The sequence below is a fragment of the Zootoca vivipara genome, chromosome 13 (genome assembly GCF_963506605.1).
Source record: "Zootoca vivipara chromosome 13, rZooViv1.1, whole genome shotgun sequence".
In the NCBI taxonomy this organism is placed as follows: Eukaryota; Metazoa; Chordata; class Lepidosauria; order Squamata; family Lacertidae; genus Zootoca; species Zootoca vivipara.
The window spans coordinates 23,556,144-23,580,797 of record NC_083288.1 but is presented as its reverse complement, the minus strand read 5'-3'; the positions used below and the strand labels follow the sequence as shown (position 1 = coordinate 23,580,797).

At 47.3% G+C, this 24,654-nt stretch overlaps 1 protein-coding gene and 1 non-coding gene across 4 annotated transcripts in view; both read left to right on the top strand.

Annotated features, from left to right (window-relative positions):
- The window catches only part of LOC118094828 (trafficking kinesin-binding protein 1), a 43,288-nt gene that overhangs the window by 9,634 nt on the left and 9,000 nt on the right, over positions 1 to 24,654 (top strand). Inside the window, exons 2-15 of one of the 3 annotated variants that reach the window (XR_004693781.2) lie at positions 3,438 to 3,514; positions 5,099 to 5,215; positions 6,308 to 6,408; positions 9,389 to 9,497; positions 9,885 to 9,963; positions 11,397 to 11,527; positions 12,778 to 12,852; positions 14,641 to 14,778; positions 16,047 to 16,117; positions 18,023 to 18,250; positions 18,412 to 18,701; positions 20,173 to 20,391; positions 21,743 to 21,845; positions 22,001 to 22,065. Coding sequence is in view for 2 of the 3 variants with exons in the window: in XM_035135529.2 (XP_034991420.2) it covers positions 3,438 to 3,514; positions 5,099 to 5,215; positions 6,308 to 6,408; positions 9,389 to 9,497; positions 9,885 to 9,963; positions 11,397 to 11,527; positions 12,778 to 12,852; positions 14,641 to 14,778; positions 16,047 to 16,117; positions 18,023 to 18,250; positions 18,412 to 18,701; positions 20,173 to 20,391; positions 21,743 to 21,845; positions 22,001 to 22,010 (1,748 nt within the window). In the remaining variant the exon portion in view is untranslated. Of the gene's footprint in view, positions 1 to 3,437; positions 3,515 to 5,098; positions 5,216 to 6,307; positions 6,409 to 9,388; positions 9,498 to 9,884; positions 9,964 to 11,396; positions 11,528 to 12,777; positions 12,853 to 14,640; positions 14,779 to 16,046; positions 16,118 to 18,022; positions 18,251 to 18,411; positions 18,702 to 20,172; positions 20,392 to 21,742; positions 21,846 to 22,000; positions 22,631 to 24,654 lie in introns of those variants that run through there. The other 2 variants (XM_035135529.2, XM_035135527.2) reach the window with 2 other exon arrangements.
- TRNAK-CUU (transfer RNA lysine (anticodon CUU)) lies at positions 4,614 to 4,695 on the top strand. The gene has a single exon. It is a non-coding gene; the product is annotated as a tRNA-Lys (tRNA).

The following is a 24,654-nucleotide window of genomic DNA, read 5'->3' as shown; positions in this document are numbered from 1 at the left end:
TTTCTCCTTCCAGTAAAGTACAGCAGAAAAGTTGTCCAAATATAAACAGTTAACTTATTAAACCTCACAATAATTTCATAATTATTTGTCAATGTATTTCTAATAGTATAACCAAATCAGCAATTTTTATATAACTGTAAAAACTACTCTGAAAATTTATTATTCCAAAAATGAAACCTTCATCTGGTTGTAAATATTAAGATTATACCAGCAATAATGAGTCTTTATGTAAAAAAAAAAAAAATTAAATCAAGTCTTGCAGACTAGTGATTTAAATCGTGATTTAAATCAACCCCACCCTGTACATCCATAAGATGCCACACTTAGAGATAACCATTTTGTAATTGACATCCTGTTGTCGGTCCCTTTCAATGACTCTGCTGCACAGTTTCTGGCTGTAAGAGGGGAGAGAGGTCACTTCCTTCAGTCTTTTGTATTTGGAGATGTCAGATTTTCCCTTGCAAAGAAAGACCATGAAGCCAACCTCAGTTAAGGAGCCTTGGGCAAAAGGTGTGTGCGGGGAAGTGATGCAAATCTGATTGGAACTGACACTGCCCTTAGAGAGAGGCTAAATAGGGCAAGATTGACTCCGTAGAGTAGCTAGTTTGAGCACCGGAAATGTCTCCTTCAATCCCATCTTGGCCTGGCTGTGTTTTTCCGTTTCTTCTCTTTGCCGGCTCGAAACAACATGCATTTCACTTAACAGCAACACGCTTCTGCTTCGGAACGGGACGTTACTTGTCCCTGCCAGGAGCCAAATTTAGTACAGTAAATGCAATTTATACCATCTACTTGGCCGTTAGGCTAGAGTGGAGCATTTTCACACACTGCATTATACAAACACCTTTGAAGCTTTTCTTGTGTTGTACAGTATGTGAATATTGTTAACTGTGGGTTGGAAAGTGGGAAGAGAGCAGTTTATAAATGGAGCGAGTCTTCTGGCCTACGTAGCTGACATTGTTGTGTTACAGATGTGGGGAAATGAAAAAAAGTAATTGTTACCTGGAAAAAGCTTAGGATCTGGAAAACCTGGGTTCAAATTCCAGTACGGTGGTACCTCGCAAGACGAATGCCCTGCAAGACGAATTTTTCGCAAGACGAATGCGTCTTGCGATCTGATGGTGACTCGCAAGACGCATTCGTTTTGCAAAAAATTCATCTTGCGAATCGCGGTTTCCTATAGGAATGCGTTGAAATTTAATTAATGCGTTCCTGTGGGCAAAAAAAGAAATTTCAATGCATTCCTATGGGAAACCGCGATTCGCAAGACGAATTTTTCGCAAAACAAATTGACTCACGGAATGAATTAAATTCATCTTGCGAGGCACCACTGTAGTCTTGAGGGTTCACTGAGAGGTTTTAAGCAAACAGAGAAAGTCTGTGGCTGTTACTCCTTGTGCAGAAAACTGGTTTCCTGTAGTGCAAGTTTTACAGTCATGGGCCCTTTTTTGAGATGCGTGATCTTGGCAAAAGTGGTTGTGGGGGGTGGGGATGGGGAGGGTATGTGTGCTGTTATTGTTGTTAAAAAATAATTCAAAGGGCAAAATCAACCCTCTAAGTTGAAACAAGTGAGACAGCCAATGCAGCTGGCACAATACTGGCATAATGCTAAGCAGATTGCTTGACTCTGTTGTTTTCACAATAAATTTGTGCGCTGGGCTTTGGCGAGTGTTCCCTCCTCCTGGAATAAAAGTTATCTCATGGCTGGGTGTGTTCTGTGCAAGAAATCTCCACTTTCCTGATTTAGTTATAAGTCTCTGCTTTGAATAGTATGGAAGGTGCCTGTTGAACAGGGCTGGTGATGGTGCAAGGTTAAGAGCGGTAGACTCCTAATCTGGGGAACCGGGTTCGTGTCTCCGCTCCTCCACATGCAGCTGCTGGGTGACCTTGAGCTAGTCACACTTCTCTGAAGTCTCTCAGCCCCACCCACCTCGCAGGGTATCTGTTGTGGGGGAGGAGGGGAAAGGAGATTGTTAGCCGCTTTGAGACTCCTTCGGGTAGTGATAAAGCGGGATATCAAATCCAAACTCTTCTTCTTCTTCTTCTTCTTCTTCTTCTTCTTCTTCTTCTTCTTCTTCTTCTTCAAAAACGTGTGTCATCATTGCACAAATTTGCATTACATTTGCACCTGCTTCTTTGTCAGTGTGAATGCAGATTTGGGCTGAATTTCAGACTTGTGGGAGTGGAGGGAACCTCAAACTCTGGCTGTTGTTGTCAGGGCATAGGAGCCAACTCCTAGGGGCTGAGGGGTTTTTGCCTCCCCCCCCATAAAATATTTGAGGAGGGGGCCGAACCACCCTAAAGTTGATGGGCATTGGCATTCAAATGGGTGTGTGGGTGTGTGGCAGGGCTTACCTGCTCCCCCCCCCAATATTTTATTCAAGTTGGCACCCTTGTGTCAGGGCTTGCTCTGATGAGCAATAGCAGGCTTTTCTGGGCCCAGTGCATTAGATGTTGGATGGGCCTTCAGCCCTACATGAAATCTGTTGGCCACAACAGCTTGGGTAGATATCAAAACTTAAACAAGCCTGGGCAAATAAAGATGGCAGGTGTCTTGGGGTCTGTCACTCTGGTATGCAGTATGCCCAGCTGCCCTGTAAGCAAAGGTTGTTGTTGTTGTTTTTATAAAAAAAGATCATTTGTGTTTGTGCTTTCAGTAGACTTTCGTATGGTGAAGGGGATAGATAGTTCAGCAGCTGAGCCACTGCTTTGCATGCAGAAGTCTCAGGTTTAATCCCTGGCATCTCCAGGTAGGGCTAGGAGAGACCAACCTCTTGCCTAATATCCTGGAGAGGTGCTGCCAACCAGTGTCCACAGTGCAGAGCTTGCTGGAACAATGTCTGATTCTGTATAAGGCAGCTTCAGGCTAGAGAATAAAGGTGCCTCAAGGCTCACTTTTTTGCAGGAAGGATATAACTGCATTCCCAACCTTCAGGTCTGCACATTTGAAGTGGAATAATGAAGGACTCTGTTGCCCTAGTGCAACAAACCCACTTTAAAAAATGACTGGAATATTTGCTGCATGGAAATGCTGATGGGGGTGGGGGTGAATGAACGACTGACTGAAAGACACACAAACACTCCATAAGCAAAGTGGGACGAATGCAGGGTGAATGTTTGTTATAGTTATGGATGCTCAATAAAGGCTGGATATGGTCTGACCTCTCCATAAGCTTTGCACAAAAAATCAGGGTGCACGTTGAATAATCAGGCCGTCTTGAGGGGCCCTAACTTATGCAAACTAAGAGGATGCATGTGAAATATGTTTAATGTGCATAATTCATACGGATCACACAATGCAGATTTACTTTGTTAAGGATTTTGCTCTTTGCTCTCGACTCTTTGTAGCATGAGGTACACTGCCCTAAGTTGTTCCTGCCTCAACGGGATTACTGATATACAGATGTTAACTAACTCTCCCCCCTGTTTTCCCACAGTGCTCTGTTCTGAGCGGGTTAGCAGGATCACTAAGACCTACCATGATATAGATGCTGTCACCAGCCTGCTGGAAGAGGTAACTTTCCTTTGCTACTGACTATTTGAAATTCAAACACTGGCCAAGGGAGCCGGTGTACAGCTTCCAGGTCATGTGGCCAGCATTACAAAGCCGCTTCTGGCGAACCAGAGCAGCACACGGAAACGCCATTTACCTTCCCGCTGTAGCGGTACCTATTTATCTACTTGCACTTTGATGTGCTTTCGAACTGCTAGGTTGGCAGGAGCTGGGACCGAGCAACGGGAGCTCACCCCGTCGCAGGGATTCGAACCGCCGACCTTCTGATCGGCAAGCCCTAGGCTCTGTGGTTTAACCCACAGCGTAGGAGAGCTGAAAGGAAAAAAAATGTATAGATGTATAAAAAATGTATAGAAAAATGATGTATAGATGGTATTTATCTCCAACTAAATTAGCTAAAGGGACGCATTTCTGTTGGGTATGATAGGAGGAGAAATAGTAGACCGGAAATTGTTTATGTATGCCACTATGGCAGCTAGAACTTTATTAGCCCAAAAGTGGAAACAGCAAGAATTACTGATGGTTGAAGAATGGCAGACAAAGATGATGGACTATATGGAATTGGCAAAGCTGATGGGGAAAATCCGAAACCAGAGTGACCAAGTGTTCCAGAGAGAGTGGAGTAAATTTATTCAATATATAGACAATCATTGTAAACATATAAAGACACTAGCAGGATTGAGATAAACCTCACAATGTTTAATAGAAGGAAGCTTCTACATGTGCTTAAAGACTAAAATAATATTAAGGAAAAAGGTAGAATTGAGATGGTATAAATGTGTGGAAATACGTTGTAGGTATACAAAAACCAGACGACGGGTTGGAGGAACAAAATCACATCTGGCAATCAATGTGCCCCTTTATTTCAGATAGTACATGGGTGAAGGTAAAGGGACCCCTGACCATTAGCTCCAGTCGTGGACGACTCTGGGGTTGCGGGGTAGATGAGTCTAAAAAGCCCAGAACACAATTTTTCACTTGCCCCTCTAGCGGCTATGATGGGTCATTTACCAGAAGTAATGTATTCAGCATTAACTTTGGAGGCATATTCTCAATTCTGACCAAACTAAGCCTTCTGACGTACGTTTTAATCTAGGAGGCTTAGTGCTCTGACTTAGCTCAGTCGGTAGAGCATGAGACTCTTAATCTCAGGGTCGTGGGTTCAAACCCCACATTGGGCAAAATATTCCGTCACTGCCGGGGCTTGGACTACATGACCCTCTTGCTCCCTTCTAATGCTACGATTCTACAGCTCAGTCTACCCATGTGCTATCTGAAACCCAAGGGGTGCGTTGGTTGCCGGAGGTGAAATATATTTGCATTATGTTCAGCTCTCCTACCCCACTAATAGAAGTGATGGCAGTCCCCGATAGATGGCTGGCTATTCAGCAGTCAGGAAAAGTCCCCCAAGAAGGATCTTGGTTTGGAGTGGCATGGGCAAGAAGGGAATGAAGGAGCTCTTGAAAAGTGGATGTTTCAGAATCAGATTTTGGCAGGCAGCATGGAGAGCAGGGAGGGGAGGAGGAGGAGGCAAGAAGCCTGCTCTGTTAAAACTGCTCCTGTGCTTCCCCCCCATCCCCACAGAAGGAGCATGACCTGGAGCTAGCCGCCCGCATCGGACAATCGCTGCTGAAGCAGAACCGGAGCCTGTCGGAACGCAATGAACTCTTGGAAGAACAGCTTGAATTGGCAAAGGAAGAGGTAAGGAAGCCCCTTCCAGTGCCCGTTGCTGACCAGGGAGGAAGATAATGCTACATACGCGTACATGAAACGCAGGGAGTTTGTTTGCCCCCCACCCCACCCCACTCGGGGTGGATAGAAAGTGGAGATATAAACTGAGGGCTGGGAGAAAAAATGAACTGGTTGTGTGTATGGCAGTAAATGCAGGAAGGATGCGTGCAGGGAATGTTTTTCTGTTGGGTGCATAGGGTATAGGGCAGTGCTTGGGTCCCCAGCGGTTGTTGGACAACTCTCATCATCCCTGACCACTGGTCCTGCCAGCTAAGGATGATGGGAGTTGTAGTCCAACAACAGCTGGAGACCCAAGTTTGAGAAACACCGGTCTGTAAACTGCATCCAACTGAAGTCTATTCAGAATAGGACCACTGAAATTAATGGAGCTAAGTTGGCCGTGCTGGTGGGATTGCTGTTGAGTAGAACTAGCATTGGTTACAATGCTGTGGCTTACAGCAGGGGTGAGGAACCTCAGCCGTAGAGGCCAAAGGTGAACCCCAGGCCTCTCTATCCAGCCCTTAGGACTCTCCCCAACGGCACACCCCTCACCAACTCTACTTTGCACCTTCCTTGAGTGCTTTCGCTTGGCCGGAATGTGTCCTTGAACTGTAATAAGGCCTCTTGCTTGCCTGGATGGAGAGATGGGTATTAAAACGTCTGACTTTGCAAGGCTGGAGTGTAGCCGCCTTAATGAAGACAGGATGTATAGCTCAGTCAGTAGAGCATGGGCCTCTTAATCTGAAGGTCGTGGGTACGAGTCCCAAGCTGGGCAAAAGATTCCTGCATCAGTCGGGGTTTGAATAGATGGCGCTTTTAGTCCCCTCTGATTCTTTGCTGTGCTCAGTTTTGCCTCTGATACCACTGGTGTGCAGTCCCTGGAATGTTGTCCACAAGGGAATGCAACCTTTTGGGCCTAAAAATGCCCCCCCCCACCTCTGAACCACTATAAGATCTGAAGTTAAGGGGTAGCAAGGCTTTCAGATTACAAGGCTTGGCTTCTGCTTTTTTTCTTTTATGGAACCCACTGTGTCTCTTCTCTCTCCCCCTCCCCACTTCAAGATAGCTCAGCTTCGCCATGAGATATCAATGCGGGACGACCTTCTGCACATGTACACCAACAGCACAGAGGAGAGCGAGCCGACCTCTGCCACCTCCACTCCGTGAGTATCTCAAGTTGGAGTGGAAGGGGATACCTTCTGCACAAGCCAAACTGTGTAATTTCTGCTGCCAACCTCCTGGCGAGTCCCTCCGGCGGTCAGAGCTGACTGCCCATCCTCCCCATGTAGTGAGATGGATCCAATGTGGGACGAGGAGAAAGAAACTCCACCTAGAGTCTTCAGAAATTCTGCAGTGTACACCGTTCATGCCCCGCTTTTCAGCCAGCAGATCTGAAAAATGGCTAGCATCTCCTCTGTGCTTTTCTCTAATTGCATCAAATGCAAAATTAAAACAGGAAGAGCCATCTGTTTGTAACACGGAGCTGCTGTTCTTCATTTAACCACCAGGTGGTGTAAGAGATGCAATGGCTTTGCGGGCGAGGGGGGAGGCGGGAAGAAATACCGTATTTACTCAAATCTAAGGCTCGCCTTTTTGGGCCAAATTACTTTGCGAAAACTAAGGTGCGCTTTACATTCGATGGCACATTTCCATTCACCAGCAAATACTTTTTTGGTTTCAAGGTTCTGAAAATGGAGGTGCGCATAAAATGATGATGATGATGATGATGATGATAATAATAATAGTAGTAGTAGAATCATAGAGTTGGAAGAGACCACAATGGCCATCCAGTCCAACCCCCTGCCAAGCAGGAAACACCACCAAAGCATTCCTGACAGATGGCAGTCAAGCCTCTGCTTAAAGACCTCCAAAGAAGGAGACTCCACCACACTCCTTGGCAGCAAATTCCACTGCCGAACAGCTCTTACTGTCAGGAAGTTCTTCCTAATGTTTAGGTGGAATCTTCTTTCTTGTAGTTTGAATCCATTGCTCCGTGTCCGCTTCTCTGGAGCGTCAGAAAGCAACCTTTCTCCCTCCTCTGTATGATAATAATAATAATAATATATTTATTATTTATACTCTGCCCATCTGGCTGGGTTTCCCCAGCCACTCTGGGCGGCTTCCAACAGAAAAATACAATACAATAATCTATTAAACATTAAAAGCCTCCCTAAACAGGGCTGCCTTTGATGGCACATTAGACTCGAGTAAATACAGTACTACGGTTCTCGTGGTTGAGCCTGAACTTGGGTGTTCCTCACCCAACAATATCTTTTCTAGCTACATTGCCACTCACCTCAACTCCTGTGTTGTTGCGATGATGATGATTATATTGCCCTTTATCAAAAGATCCCAGGGCAGTGTGCAACAATAAAATCACATTACAAAGCACCAATAATAAAAAGCACAATAAGAGACAGCATAATAATAACAACAACGGCCGCCTACTCTCCCAAGCTTTAACAGGACATAGATTATTTACTAATGGCTAAAGGCCTGGGTAAAGAGGAATGTTTTTTCCTGGTGCCTAAAGACATGTGATGATGGCTCCAGGTGCTCCAACCACCCGCAAAACGCCTCTTTCGCCACTGTGTGATTGTATCCAGGCCAGATCCAAGCTAAGAGTAGGCCAACGGACAGGGGCGTACCCAGGATCAAAACTGGGGGGGGGGGGGAGCCGCGGCAAATGTGGAGGCACCCCTGGGGGTGGGGCGCTGCTCTGCGATGCGTGTGCATCCTGACGCATGCACCGTGACATAATGATGCACGGTGCATGCGCCGGCCATTGAGGCCGGCGCCGCCGCTCCTGCCGCAACCCCATTCGCAAAAAAATAAAAAAGGAAGCCGCAGCCCCGTGAAAGGAGAAGCAGCCCCGTGAGCGCCCCTTGCCTCCGCCTGCTTTGTTCTTGTGGCGACAAGGCGCTGCAGCGGGCGGCGCCGAGTGTCACCCCTCCCCAGAGGTGACACTCGGCAGGCCCCCAGCACCGCCGCCTACTGCGGCGCCTTGACGCCACAGCAAGAAGGAGCCTGGGGCAGAGGCAAGGCAAGCGGAGGCAAGGCAAGGGGTGGTTTAGCCATTAACGCTTTAATAGCCCTGGGTAAACTCTGAGCTCTCAGTTTCTGTTCTCCATATGCATTAGCGGGATAATAAAACCAATCAGCCTCATCAAAGTGACATCTAAGGAACTACGGTAACAGTATTTGTCCTCACAGACACTGGAAAACGGCAAGAGCTTTCTGTATTGACTTCCTAATACAGTGATGGCAACCTTTTGAGCTTGGTGTGTCAAATTTCGCCAAAAAACAGAGTATAACTCAGGTGGTATGTCACTTTGAGAAAAAAACCATAATTTCGTGATATTTATAGTTTAAATAACAAAAATGTATAATTGTAATATATAACTGTATTTAATAAACCAAAAACTAATTATTTAACCAAACCAAACCAAAATCCCCTCATTTATCACAAAGTGCCCAGAGTTGTTGAGCTTTTGGGGGGGAGCTGCTGACCAAAAGTTTTGGAGGTTTTTTGGGGGGGTGCAAAAGTTGCTTTGCTTTTTTGGGGGGAAAGAGAACAGAAACAAATGACGAATAATACCATCACTGGAACTAACACGCAGCACCGACATAGTCTGCCAATGCGCCAAAAAACCCAGCACAGAACAGGTTAAAAAGTGAACGCTGTTACACCCAATCATAGTCTGCCAAAGCGCCAGGAAAAAAAAGCACAGAAAGGTTAACAACAACAACAACAACAAAAGGATCTGGGTTTTAACAGCGGAGACAAGCTTGTAGGAGGAGCGGGAGAACAAATGGGGGGGGAAACAACAACAACAGTGTGAATGGGCCGATGGGGCGCATGCCAGCAGTGAGGGCTCTGCGTGTCACGTCTGACACGCGTGTCATAGGTTCACCATCACTGTCCTAATACCACAATTTTTTTTGCTTGCCCCTTGCTGGGTACGCCCATGCCAACGGAAGACTCTCCAGGTCAGAAGGCTTGGCTCCTGGGCGAGAATGAGCCCCGCAGTACCTCTGCTTCTAGAAACGAAACATTAATTCAAGGAGCCGTCTCAGGCCACTGCTGTCTCCCCTCCCCTCTGCTCTTGTCTCATGACTACATCTCTCCCTGCCTCCCCACAGGTTGCGGAGGAATGAATCTGCCCTCTCTTTGCAGCAGTGTTTTCAGTATGACACCCTACAGCAGAAGCTCAAAGGGCTGGAGGAGGAGAACCAGAAACTGCGGACAGAGGTGAGGTTCTGAGCTATGCTGTGCTGGGATGCAGGTGTACATGATTTGCCTTCTCTATCTCATTTTCCGGTGATCAAGTAAAGACACTTGGCACCTGCTCAGATGCTTTCGATCAGTTACTGAGCTGGAATCCTAGAATCCAAACTGGAATGCAAAAAATCATGCAGCATCTAGCACAGGGTGTATCGCGATGGCTACAACAGGCAGGAAAATCATTAAGTCGCCTGCGAAGACCGTCGGCCATTTTGAAGTGGTTGATTTGGGGAATAAAAAAGCTCGGGAACCACTGTCTTAGAAGGTTTTAGGTGCATTATTAGTGCTGCAACGTCTTGGTGTCACATAATGATAACCCCATAATGTTATATATGTCTGTCTCTTTGAACCCAGGTCACAAGCATTGCCACGGAAACCTCTCAATATGAGGAACAGGAGCAGAAGCTGATGATCGACTGCGTGGAGCAATTTTGTAGGTTCTTAGTTTTGGGCAGGGAGCTTGGAATTAAAGCCCTATTAATACCAATAGAAGGCTGCTTTCAGGCATAATTCCAGGACTGGAGGGATGATATTTGGTGGGGGGGTTTCTGGTGGGGCGGGGAGGCAAAAAATAACCCAATCCTCTGTATCTCCTCTGACCTGCCTCCGTTCTGGAATTAAGTTTTAAAACAGTCCTCTATTATTTTTGTGTGTGAGAGAGGAGTTGTTTGTGTGTGGGGGGGCACATATTTACAGATGTGTATTGCCCTGCCCTCTTTTGGCATGTAGCCCTCAGAGGGTTGGCAAAGAGGGAGCGTGGCAAACATACTTGGTACACTCTGACCATTAAAACATTGCTGATGAAGAATTGGCAAAACAGGGCCTTGTCCTGGGAATTTTTCACTGGAATTTATTTTTATTTGCCTCATTATCATACTGGAATTGATTCCTATTTGAATTCATCTTATCATTACATAAATAAAACCTTTTGAAGACTTGCTTGAAATTCATCTTCCTCCTGGCCCGAGTTCTTGCAAGTTACTGTTTATTTCTGGCCCTCAGAGGGTTGGCAAAGAGGGAGCGTGGCTCTTGGTGTAAACAAACAAAAAAGGGTTCCCAACCCCTGCTATACACACTTACCTGGGAGTAAGTCCCCTTGAGCTCAGTGGTCCTGCTTCTGAGTAGATACACATAGGAGCACACAGCAAGAATTCCCATTAAAACACATTCATTCCATTAAAACACTCAAAGGGGCTCAAGGTGACACACACGACTCTCCCCCTCTTCACTGAATCCCCAAAACAACCCTGTGAGGTAGGTTAGGCTGATAGGCAGGAGCTGTCTCAGGGTCACACCCTGCAAGCTTTTATTCATGGCTGAGTGGGGATTTGAACCCTAGTCTCCAAGGTCGTAGTCTTATCTGCTACACCACAACGCATGTGTACAATCTCCAAAAGTGAGTTTCTGATCCCAACCACCTCCTGTGGAAGGAGACAATTCATACATGTTCCCCCTCTAGTACCATCATAACTAAAAAATACTTGAGGTATGGGTCATATATGAAAGAAGGTGGCTTTTGACGTGGGAAAGGGCGGCTTAAATAACCTCTGGTTACAGACGTCCCTGACTCTTAGGGATGCTTAAGGAAGGTGGGGCACGCTAACAACAACATTTAATATTTATTATTTATTCTGTTGGGCGGCTCCAACAGTGAGGGAACCGCCAGAAGGACCTCAGAGCTGGACTTCTGTGGGACAGAAAACATGTACGGGGCCGGGGACAGTGGAGGGTGGGTGGCAGAAAGCTTTGCCTCACTTTCTGGTCTGCTGGATCCTGCTGTGGGCATATTGGAAAGCTGTGTCCTGGTGCGTTGCATGCTGCTGGTGTCTCTCGAGTTGTAGTAACCCTGTGTCTCTCATCCCACAGCGGATGCTAGTCGAGAAGTGGTCCTGCTCTCTGAGGAGCTGGCCCGCAAGACGGAGGATACGGCACGGCAGCAGGAGGAGATCAGCCAGCTGCTGGCGCAGATTGTGGAGCTGCAGCAGAAGTGCCGCGCGGTAAGCATAAGCCAAAGGGCCAGTTGGGGCCAGAATGGGCACCCAGAGTGGGCTGCCCACCCAGAATAAAGGCTGTGCTCCTATGTGAAGTCAAGGGTGGCTCAGGGAAGGGAGTGTGATGCAAGGGAACATTCCTAGCATATATAGGAAGTCAGGATGAGCAGCCCTGTTTTGCAGTGGATGTGTCAGTGTGTTCACTCCCTTTAATAAAAAAAAAAACACCAATAAAAGTGTTGGATTATGCCGAAATGGCAAAAGTAGCCGGGAAGCTCAGGAACCAAGAAGACCAAATGAAAGAATGAATCTTTTTTTGCATCAGCCATCGGCTATGGCAATAAAACAACAATACAACATACAAAAAATAGAAAAAATAGAAACCCATGGAGGGGAAGGTGGGAAGTCCAGAGGTTCGCAGGGATCTTTAAATATGGATGTGTATGATTGTATTGCCATACAGTCATACCTCGGGTTACGGCTGCTTCAGGTGGTGTTTACTTCTGGGTTTTGCCTTGCACGCATGCGCAGAAGCGTTCTGTGTGCTTCGCGCATGCACAGAAGTGCTCTATTGCACTTTTGCGCATGCGCAGAAGCGTTCCATTGCACTTTCGTGCATGTGCAGAAGCGCTGCTCTAGTTACGGACTTTTTGGGGTGCGAACGGCACCCCGGAACGGATTGAGTCCGTAACTAGAGGTACCACTCAGGTGCGTACCCAGGATCAAAATTAGGGGGGGCAAGGGGCGGGACCAAGGCACGGGAGGGGTCACAGTGGGAATGTGGGCTGGGCTACGTGGCCTGCAAATTTCAGATGTTCAGAGGAAGCGGCCCCAGGCTCCCGCTTCCCGCGCACAGCTCCAGAGGCATGCGGGGAGTGCGAGCCTGTGGCTGCCTCCTCTGCGCCTCCCAGCCGTTCCGAGGAGGCGGCCCCAGGCTTCCGCTCCCAGCTCCAGAGGCGCGTGGGGAGCGCGAGCCTGCGGCTGCCTCCTCCACACCTCTCAGCAGTTCCGAGGAGGCGGCCCCAGGCTCTCGCTCCCCGCGCGAAGCTCCAGAGGCGCACGGGGAGCGTAAGCCTGGGGCCGCCACGCAGCGCCCCTCAGCCCTTTGCTTCTAGGGGGGGCAACTGCCCCCCTGCCTACGCCCATGGTACCACTGTAGTCTTAAATTGTAAAATCAAATGATTTTTTTAAAAACAAAACCCCAAGGGCACAGTGTATGTGCCTGGTGGCAATGACTCTTACCTTTCTTCCTCCAGTATGGTTCAGAAGTGGAGGAGCTGCAGCAGCATCTCGCTGCTGCCAAGGAGGTTCAGCAGCAGCTACGAACAGAGGTTTGTATCCTTGGAGATGGGGGGCGGCAGGGGTGGTGGTGGGTGATGGCCGGTTACGTCTGTCCAGTACAAAGAGGAATTTGAACAACAAGCAACACGTCAGCTAATAATATACTCACAATATTTTTATGACACTATACTGTTTCACGATTCATAAACAGAAGGCGTATAATATGTGCATGGAGTACAAACTAACAGCAATCAAATAAATGTTCCATGAACAGGAATGGTAGGAGTGGTAAGTCACTGTCAAAGATCACTGAAATGGAGGCAGAATGCCTTTCCACAGTCAATATCCTACAGACGTGAGATAATGGGTGCTCCAAACGTCGCAACAGGGTGCTCCGATCACAGCAGCAGACAGTACAGTTCTTCCAGGATAGTGAACTCTTTCAATGATAAATCGCCAGCAAATTACATCAAATGGCAAAGGTACATCAAATGGCTAGGGATCAGCTATCGCTAAAAGGTGTAGTAAGCTGATGTGTTGCTTGTTGCTTTTCAGAGTGTTCTGTTTTGCAACACGGGATTTTCTTTGGTGTACAGTACAGGGAGGAAGGCAGAGATAGAATTGTAGAATTGTAGGGTCCTCTAGTCCAATCCCCTGCAATGCAGGAATCTCTTTGCTCAACGTGGGGCTCGAAACCATGACTCTGAGATTAAGAGTCTCGCGCTCTTCCGGCTGAGCCACTGCTCAGTTTCTGTTGGAGGAAGTGCGCTTCTGAACACCAGTTGCAGGCAGCCACAGGTGGGGCAGATCACCATTGCACTCATGCACAGCTTGCCATCTCCCCCTAAGTATCTGGTCAACCATTGTGAGAATGGGATATTGTTGGACTAGCTGGGCCTTTGGCCTGATCCAACAGGGCCCGGTATCCGTTTTGTGCCAGCCTGCTTTAGCTCTCCCCACTCACATAATAATAATATAATAATAATTTATTATTTATACCCCGCCCATCTGGCCGGGTTCCCCCAGCCACTCTGGGCGGCTTCCAACAAAACATTAAAATACAGAAATCAAACATTAAAAGCTTCCCTAAACAGGGCTGCCTTGAGATGCCTTCTAAAGGTCTGGTAATTGTTGTTCTCTTTGACCTCTGGTGGGAGGGCATTCCACAGGGTGGGTGCCACTACCTAGAAGGGGTTCTCTGACGGAAGGGTGTGACTGTTGAACAAGTTTTAATGCCAATAAATACCTATTGTAATGCAAAAAAGGGTAAAAAGGTCAGGAGATCATCACTGTTGACTTGACATCACAGCTGCAAGGTACAAAGCAAGTTCAATCACATGTTTTAATTCAGGGGTCTCCAAACTAAGGCCCGGGGGCCGGATGCAGCCCAATCGCCTTCTAAATCTGGCCTGTGGACGGTCCGGGAATCAGCATGTTTTTACATGACTAAACCGTGTCCTTTTATTTAAAATGCATCTCTGGGTTATTTGTGGGGCCTGCCTGATGATTTTACATGAGTAGAATGTGTGCTTTTATTTAAAATGCATCTCTGGGTTATTTGTGGGGCATAGGAATTCGTTCATTTCCCCCCCCCAAAAAAAAATATAGTCTGGCCCCGACAAGGTCTGAGGGACAGTGGACCGGCCCCCTGCTGAAAAAGTTTGGTGACCCCTGTTTTAATTAAAGCTGGACATGTAACTGGTGTATTAATTGCAGCAGAGTTATGCACTGCAAATCAATTCTAGAGTAAAGCAAGCTGCACAGGGAGCCCCCTAGCTTCTCCTCTCATTGTGGCTTGGCCTGATTAAGATGGGACGCCTCTCCGCTTTCACTTTCAGCTCCGAGACCTGCAGGAGAAATATGTGGAGTGCGGGGCAATGTTGCACGAAGCCCAGGAGGAGATGAAAAACCTCCGGAACCGTAGCCTCCCCAACAGCACCATCCACCGTCACAGCTCCCCCACTTTTTTGCCCCTGGTAAGTACAGCGTATCTTGGGGTTGGTGGGGGGGGGGCTGGGTCCTGCGTAAAGGAGGAGATACCGGTGAAACAGAATCCCCCCCCAAAATAATATTTATTGATTTTCTAACATTACAAATTACAAGAGTTTTCACAAAAACGAAAAAACCCCAAAAAAGAAAAACAGGAATTAAAACATAAAAAAGAAAAACATACCAATTCTAACATTTTAATTAACATTGTAGACTTCCTCGGATCCCCTCCCACTGGGTCCATTTTTAACTCCAAATTAAGCAATTTTCATTATCTTAAATCATTCTAACACATTTTTTTCATTATCTCACAACCATTTCTATTCTTAAAAGCATCGACTATCCTCCTCCCGTATTTTATCTTAATCCAAATCTAAATTTATTTTCCCATCCATCTATCCTCTATTTCTCCCCTTAGCCTCAAATTTATACCCAAATTTTTCCCATACATTCAAATATTATTTCTTTTATCATAATAACATTTAAACACTTAAATCTAATTCACCCCCTTCCCTGGACTCAGGGTCTTCCAGATGAATCAGCCAGTTCCATAGGTCATTCGAGTTTCGAGCCATCTTGATCAGTCAGAAAATCACATCCATTATCACTCCTCACCCCACTCCTCCTCTTTCACCACCTATCCACCACTCTCCCTTCTTCATCCCCTGCTGCCTCCCCTAAACAGAATTGGTTTGTAAAAGAGAGTACTCTTGATAGGAGGCAGAGCAATGGGGGTGGCAGAAGGTTATTTTAGGAGGAGACGAAGAGGATGTCTCCCTATTGGGAAGAGCAGCCAAGTTGTTTCCTTCATGTTCCAACAGGTGCATTTTAAGCTCCTAGTCCTCAGTGAGGGAGGAGGGGAAAGTGGGATAAAGAAGAGCATGCCTTGGGATTTCATTTGAGCCAGGACTGAATTATGGGGATTGGTTTCTTCTTCTTCAATGGGTTCTGTCCCATGAACCGTACTAACAGTGTCTCTGAGCATGCACAGTCCGACCACTAAGCAGCTCCAGCATGTCTTCCTTGCTCCCCCAATTCCCCAGTCTGACATTCCTGTCTGGTTTGAACGCTGTCACAGAAGCCCCCCATGGTTATGGGTGAGGGTTTAGCCCAGCGCAGCTCTGCCCTGCTCTCTGTTCCCACCTCCTGGGGACGCTCAAGTGGAGTAGAAGAAAAAGGAAAGGATCCCGGGAATTCCCTGGGCATCTTTTGCTAGTGGAAAACCACCTGCCCACTGTGACTTTTTGAATTGCAGGATTCCCTGGCTGCAGAGATCAAGGGCACCATGAGAAAGAGCGTGGACAGCTCTGGTTCCTCGGAGTGCAAGTAAGTGGGAAGGGCACAAGATACAACCTGGTGTGTGTGTGTGTGTGTGTGTGTGTGTGTGTGTGTTCGTGTGTGCAAGATAAACCCATAAAAATGAGTGGCAAGAGCAAAAAACTCTCAGAGGGTGGCGTCATGAATGCCGCAGAACTGTTTGGAGGCCAAACAGGGGGAGAAGGAGGAGCCTTTGGATCAGGAGGTGAAATTCAGAATGATGGCAGGGGGCGGGTAGTGGCCCGTGTTTTGTTAGTCCCCCAAATGGAAAACGAGTGAGGTCCCAACTAAAGAAGAATGGCTACTTACGCTGAGAGAATATGCGCAGCTTGCAGACTTAACATATAGAATAAGAGAACAAGAAGAACATACGTTTAGGGAAGATTGGAAAATGTTTATTGAATAAATGGGGGGGAATTGTGTACACCTGAAAATGTTGGCAGCGTTAAGATAATAAATTCAACAGTGTAAGTAAGTTGTGATGTATGCAATAATGGAATGCTGGTTTTTTTTAATAAGCTTTATTGAATTTTAAAAACATACACAAAAATAAGAAAAAAAGAATAAAAACCACAAACATAATAAATGCTACTCAACAAATAAACCTAATAAACACAACTCAACAAAAATCACTACATAACAAACTTCAAAGCAGCTCTGAAATTAAATTAAATCCAAATCATATATACATATAGTACCGTAAATAAACATAGCATAGCGTAGCGTAGCGTAACGTAACGTAACAACATAACATAACATACATAACATAACATCATAACATAACATAACATAACATAACATGTTGTTGTTTAGTCGTTTAGTCGTGTCCGACTCTTCGTGACCCCATGGACCATAGCACGCCATGGACCATAGCATAACATAAAACAACAAACATAACATAAAACAACATAACATAACATAACATAACATAAAACAACAAAATAACATAACATAAAACAACAAAATTTGAAATCATATAAAGATAAACTGATAATAAACGGAAAACAAGCAATATAAACAAAGATAAATTGAATAATACTAAAACTCTTTGTCCCCATCCCCCCTCACACCCCCACACCCACCGTTTGTGACTTCCAGCCTCTCCTATATCCTGATTTATATTTCTTTGAGCAATAATGGAATGCTGAATGGTATTGTTTCTGTAAAATATGCAGGGATTTATGATATGGTAAAATGAACCATGGAAAGAGAAGAAGGGAAGTCCTTCATATTTTAAGGGTGTAAAAATGGGTACTTTAAATTGTAAACCAGAAAAATTAATTTTAAAAAAATTATATACAGAATGATGGCAGGGGGAAGCAGTGTGGCTCTCCAGCTGTCCTTGGATTCCATTTCCCACCAGCCCCCGTCAGCAGGATCAGTGGCCAGGAATGATGGAGGCTGGGGACAGCAGCAGGCCTCCCCATCCCTGGTTTAAAAACTTGGGTTGGCGGCAGAGCTAGGATTAGAAAAGGTAACTCTTGGGGACCAGAGGAGGAGGGACCAGTGCAAAATTTAGGGTGCTGCCGATGGTTCCTCCACTGAGCTGAAGGGGCACAAAATAACAACACCATCAGGGTTTCCCAAGCTTGGGTCTCCAGCTGCTTTTGGACTACAACTCCCATCATCCCTAGCTAGTAGGGCCAGCGATCAGGGATGATGGGAGATGTAGTCCAAAAAACAGCTAGAGACCCACACTTGGGAAATCCTGGCTTATATTAGTACAATGAGAAGATCCATTTAAAAAAGCAACTGGACCAAAAGGAATTGATGTGAAAAATAAGAAATATGGGAGGGGGAGGCATGCTAATTTTGTCCTTGCTCAGGGCGCCATATTACCAGAGTCCTGCCCCGCCATGACCTCCCTTTGTTTCTCACCACTGACCCCGTCTCTGCCTTGTGTGTTGATCTCAGAGGTGTCCGGCGGGTCTTTGAGACTGTGAAGGCTGTGAACCAGGTGGTGAAAGCCAGATCGCGGGTAGAGTCTCCCCTGAGCCTCCCTGTGCACTCTCCCAAATTTTCCTCGCTGGGCTGCAGCCGCCTGAGCACCCCGCGCACCAGCTTCTACGGTTCAGACAGCCCCATTGCCAGAGGCCTGGAGGGGCAGGACGGCCATGCTTCTGAAGGGCCAGACGACGCGCGGTGAGTCCTGCTGGGACACGGCATAAGCACCTTGCCACAACCTATTTTCTGATGGTCGTTTCCTCGGGGCGGAGACCTGCCTCCTGTGCAACGCCACAGGCCTTGGTGGTGGCGGTGATCAACGTGGCTAATTCCACCTCCTGTTCTTTGGTTTCATTTAGCCGGCGCGAGGCGGGCACGCCCGGCCGGCACGACTTGGAAGCTGCCGTCCGGTGCTTGTCGGCCCGGCAGGAGAGCCACGGCACCGAGCGCTCATTCTTTGAGATGGAGAGGGAAAGCAAGCTGCGGAGGCTGGCAAGGGACGCCGAGGACTCCAGCGGGATCCTCACGCCCAACGAAAGCATCACGTCCACCGGCACCAACTATTCGGGCAGCTCTGGCGGTTCCGGTTTCTCTCTGGGCTCCTTCTCTTGTTTCCCCGATAAGCTTCAAATCATCAAGCCTCTGGAAGGTCAGTGGGAGACGGCGGTCAAGAACTGGGGGGGGGCTCGCTTGGAGCACGTGGGTGATCTGTGGGCACGCTTTGGGCTATTTTTTGCTGAAATTATTCCGATGGATCCGTCTGTTGAATTAGCTTGCAAGTGCATAGGGACTGGAAGCATGTGATTGTGTTTAAAAAGTCTTTTGGCAGTATTCATTTATTTTTTACACTTTACATACCACTTAGGGTTAAACAGATCTCTTAAGCAGTTTTCTACATAAGCTGAAACATCTTAAATCAGTGATGGCCCACCAGCTGTTTTTGGATTACAACTCCCATCATCCCTAGCTAACAGGACCCGTGGTCAGGGATGATGGGAAAGGCGGCGGCGGCTGGTGTGTGTGTGTGTGTGTGTGTGTGTGTGAAATCTAGTTAAAGAATCCTCATCTGGTGCGCCAACTCCTAGGGGCCGAGGCAGTTCCCTCCCCCCCCCAAAATGATTTTTTTTAAAAAGGGGCTGAGCCCCTCAATATTCAAAGGGTGTTTGGCTCGGTTCCCTGGCTCCTTGTGGCATTGTGCAACGTTGTGCGCATGATGTCATGCCATTGCAGAGTGTCGCACATGAGCCCCATCAATCCTATTAAGAAGGTGCCGCCTCTGACCCCCATGATCCCTTGCCCTGGCAAATGGGGGAAAGTCAAAACGGGGATTGCAAGGAGGATGTGCCTGTCCATTGCTCTGGGATCTGCTTGAGGAAAATCCCCGTTTATGCGGCTTCTGAGTGCAAGCGTATTTCCAGTTTTAATGGGGTGGATTGGGGTTCAGGGGGAGATCTGTACCCTCAGCATCAAAAGTCTCAGTGCAACTGGCAATTGTTGTTGTTGTTTAGTCGTTTAGTCGTGTCCGACTCTTCGTGACCCCATGGACCATAGCACGCCAGGCACTCCTGTCTTGCACTGCCTCCCGCAGTTTGGTCAAACTCATGTTGGTAGCTTCGAGAACACTGTCCAACCATCTCATCCTCTGTCTTCCCCTTCTCCTTGTGCCCTCAATCTTTCCCAACATCAGGGTCTTTTCCAGGGAGTCTTCTCTTCTCATGAGGTGGCCAAAGTACTGGAGCCTCAGCTTCACGATCTGTCCTTCCAGTGAGCTTTATATACCTGTTGTCTTTGTCCATGGAGTTTTCTTGGCAGGGATACTGGAGTGGCTTGCCAATTCCTTCTCCAGGTGGATCACGTTTGGTCAAAACATAACTTCTCCAAGTTATTTAAGCCCCTTCGCCACGACAAGGCAGTGATCCATGAAGGGGATGAACTGGCAATTAGTCAGGTCTATGTTTCTGGTGCAAAACCTATCACCAAGGAGCTGGACCACCAGTCCTGTTGCAATGATCTTGCTTCTGTCCAGCTTGGCTAACCTTGGCCAGTTGACTTTAAACGCGAGTTACTTGGCATCGCTTGCATTCCTGCCGACGTCACTCTCCCTCCCGGTCTCTCTCTAGGCTCCATGACCCTCCACCACTGGCAGCAGCTAGCCCGGCCTCACCTGGCGGGGATCCTGGACCCTCGGCCAGGTGTGCTCACCAAAGATTTCCGGCAGCTTGACACAGACCTGGAGGAGGTCTACAACCTGAATGACCTGGAAGAAGACGATGTGGACGCAGGCTCCTTCCCGGCCCTTGCTACCTCGACACCTGCCAAGGCCAAAGAAAGGCCTAGTGGTGAGTCAGTTGGTTCATTTCTAAACGTTGTGCGCCAGTAGGAAAGCTTGGGGAGTGTCCCGGACAAGTTTCTGCCATATGGCATCCCTGTTTGTGATAACCACATCCCTGAGGCTATGCGCCAGCTCCTAGGAGTTGAGGCACTTTGGGCCCCCACAAGGTCCTTTTTTTGAGGGGGGCATTGAGCCCCCCCTCAACGTTCAGAGGGCCTTTGGCTCCACCTCCCAGCTCCTCGCAACTTTGGGATGTTGCATCAGGGCCCCCTCAATCATCTTGAGAAGTTGGCGACTCTGTCCCCGAGTCACACTACTTTTGCTTGAAGTCCACTGGCAGCCATTTTGTGAACCAACGGTTGAGGTGCTCTGTAGCAAATTGGCAGCTGTTGTGTGTGTTTGCTTCTTGCCCTGAACTGCTAGGGGCTCGCAGGCTGGGGGGCTGCTCTTTCTAGTGACTCTGCCAGTCAATCCCGTCTCCCCTGTCCACTTGGGAGCAGGGATACTACAAACAAAACACCCATATTTTTTTTCTGTGAGGTATACCGAGGTGGTGGTTTGGCAATCTCGTTTAACTCTTCATGACTCCCTCAGTTTTTAAAAACATGTATGAAGAATAAGTTCCACCACCTCAGGTTTGTGTGTGTTAATGTGATTCCTGAGGCTTCAAAGCTGACGGTTTGATTTCTCCTTAACCACTGACCACTCGCAAGCCATGAATTTATAACTCCTGCAGTTGCCCTTTCTAATTTGAAGGTGGGAGCAAAATAGTATTTGGGGGCACAGGTGGGGGGGAGAGAAGGGCAAAATTCAGGAAGGATGGGGAAAATACCCTGCTTACGTTGTCAAAAAACCCAGTGAACTTGCCATTTCCTTTCATTTTTTTTTAATACTTCACAATAACTAGCGTAAACATGGGGCAAACAGCAATTGCTAAGACCTGACCTCTGCAAAAGCATCTAGACCTTTGGTTTTGTATTCAGCTTCTGTTCCACTCCATTAAAATGAAGATATGAGAACCATTTATTTGAGAGGGTGGTCTGTCCTGTCCTGTCCTGAGTAAAACTTAAATTGAATACAGCCAACACAGTCCACAAGTTGATAGTGAGAGATGTCCTTACGGCAATGGCTTTCCCACAGGAAAAGCATTTCCTGAAAATCACCTCGAACAACATGAAGGGGTTTTTTTTGGGGGGGGGGGGGCAGAGGGAGATGGCTTCATCCCTGTCGGCATTTACAAAAAAAGTCTTCCTCATACCTACCCCTTAGATAACCAGGCATTGTCTGTGTCTGTCTCCACGCCCCACCAACACCACCCTGCCCCCCTCATTAACCCTCCGTTTTCCTGTCCGTTTCAGTATTTCACTCCGTTAACAATCTGCCCCAGACCCCACCTACTTTCACCATCACCACCTGTTGCATCTCGCACCCTAGCAACGAGGTTACCATGGTGACACCCAGGTAAGCATCCTCTGTGGTCCTCCCTTCCTCCAGCTTTCCATCATCCTTTCGCTTCTGCTCCTCCATCATCGCCGTAAGGAGGATTTCCCCGTGTGTGTGTGTCTTGTCTGCCATTTTTAACCTGCAATCTCCCTCCCCACCATTTTGGATCCTAGGCACTGCTGATCCCGGTATGGGCATCTCCTGCAGCCCTTGGCGCATTGATGGGGTGGGCTCCGAAGTAAGAAACCCCTTCCCTGCCTCTTTTCTCTCTATCCTACCTGGGGAGAGCTGGGCAAGGAAACCTCCCTCGCACATTCGCTCTCCTTCTTGAGCAATGCTGGCTTGAGGACAAGGGATCTCAAGGCCCAGATGCTGATGCCTGCAGAGGAGGACCAAGGCCTTTATCTAGGAAAATACAGGCCCCCCCAAAGTGGTCATGTGGCTCATTCGGATGAACAAGAGGTGCTGCGGCTCAAACCTGTCTGGAAAATTCACCTGCGAGACCTTGAGGGTCCTGCCCTTTAATATAAGCGTTGATGTGCAGAAGGAAAGGCACTTGGCACATGGTCAGAGGCACACTTGCTCCACATTTCCTGGAGCCCAAGCTGTGGCATCTTGAGAGCAGCTGGGGTTTGAAACCGTTGTTTTTTGTTGTTGTTGTTGCTCTGATCCACATTAAGCCATAACCCAGAGGAGTCTTTGAACATCACGATGGCTTAAGAAGTCAGAGTGGGCTCCTCCCAGATGATGTGTAGCCTTGCCTTGAACCAATGTCACATCTTGATGTGTCTGATAAAAATATTTCTGCTGCTGCTGCTGCTGCTGCAGCAGCAGCAGCAGCAGCAGCCTTACCTCTCCACTTGTCTCTCAGCCAGCAGTATTGTTTTTATGAAGGAGAATGGGAAGTTTCCTGCCCAGGGTTGAGAGGAATCAGAGGTTGAATGAGCTGACCCTCCCCACTTGAAGGGAATCCAAGCCTTCTTTTGTGCTCTTTTAATGATAAGAAAACTCTTGCAGCAGGATTCATTCCCTGTCCCGAGAATTCAGGGTGGCTAACGGCAATTTTGAGCAATACGAGAATAACAGGAAGAAAGAAAAGTGGCAGCCACCTTCAAATACACTCTCTTCATATATGAGTTATAGAATCATAGAGTTGAAGAAGACCCCCAAGAGTCATCTAATCCAACCCCCTGCAATGCAAGAATCACATTGACCTGTGTAACTGGAGAACCTTGTAAATAACAACCTTAAGGTTTTTTGTTTTGTTTTTTTAATAATATCATAATATACGATTCCCTTTTTTTAAAAAACAAGCTGTCCAAAATTTAAAGCCTTTTAAAAGCACCTGTTTAAGAAAATCTCCAGCTTTTTTAACCCTAATAATAAAATAATAATAATAATAATAATAATAATAATAATAATAATAATAATAATAATTTTATTATTTATATGCCACCCGTCTGACTGGGTTGCCCCAGCCACTCTGGGCGGCTCCCAACAAAATACTAAGAACGCAATAAAAACACCGGCCATTAAAACCTTTCACTGTACAAGGCTGCCTTCAGACAACTTCTAAAAGTCATATAGTTCTGTTTCTGTTTGATATCTGATGGGAGGGGCAGCCCTATTGACTTGTGAATCAACCTCCCCGCCCCAAACCATATGCTACAGGCCATTGATTACTTATTCCATTGGTACCCCACCTTTCCTTTAAGGGAAGTATCTGTGCTTCTTCCTCCTCCCCATTTTATCCTTGCAACAGCCCCGTGAGGGTTGGAGAGGCTGAGAGGCAGTGACTGACGCAAGGCCATCCAGCAAATTTGGTCTAGAACCCCCGTTCTCCAAGCCCAGCACTCTGCCCACTGCACCGCACTGCCTTGCTTTGAAGAGCAAGAAAAGAAGATGATTTGACGGTGGGGACAGGCAGCTACATTCAGCCACTGGGCGCAGCCACATCTATTAACCCACTAACCTTTCTCTCTAGCCTTAGCACTAACCCATATGCTTTGCAAAGGTTAAATGGGCACTAATAGTGTGGGGTCAGACGAAAGGGGGCGGGGGCTGCCTCCCTTACTCCATCTCCTTGACTGCACAGAGGAGTAGGGAGAGGGGGTAGGAAGAGGAACAGACAACTGACTAACTTGTGTGCCTGATTTATAACATGAACTTCTGATAACGAGAGCACTGGATGGCAGTGTTTGTGAGCAAAGAAGTTAAGGCTCAGTATGTTTCTGTCCCCGTGCCGTTTTCAACCAGCAGGAGGCAGTGTCGCTACCTGTGCCTGCCCTTTTCTCCGGTCCCCTAAAAACAGATTCACACATTCAGAATCTCTGGGTTAGTTCAGGCATGGCACCCAGCCTGTTAGCATCTGTAGATGTGCCGCAGGGCCAGCTCAAGGGCAGCTTGCCAGCATCCTGGTGCCTCCAAATGTCATTGGGACTACAACTCCCATCATCCCTGGCCACTGGCTGATGGGAGTTGGAATCCAACAACGCCCAAAAGGGTCCAGGTTGGGCAAGGCTGACGATGGCAGTGCCCGGGCAAGGAGAATCTAGCTGGCACATTCCCCCCACTTTGTCTCAGTTATGAGCAGCGGGTCACAGTTCACCAGGGTAGGAAGAAGGTGTAGCGCTACTTGTCCCTTTATTGCAGTAGAAATTGGAGTTCTTGGGAAAGTCCAGAAATAAACAATAAATTGCAAGAACTCAGGCCAAAAGAAGATGGATTTCAAATAAATCTTCACAAGGTTTTATTGATGTGATGTGGAGTTTAAATGGGAATCAATCCCAATGTTGAAGGCAAGTAAAGGTAAATTCCAGTAAAAATC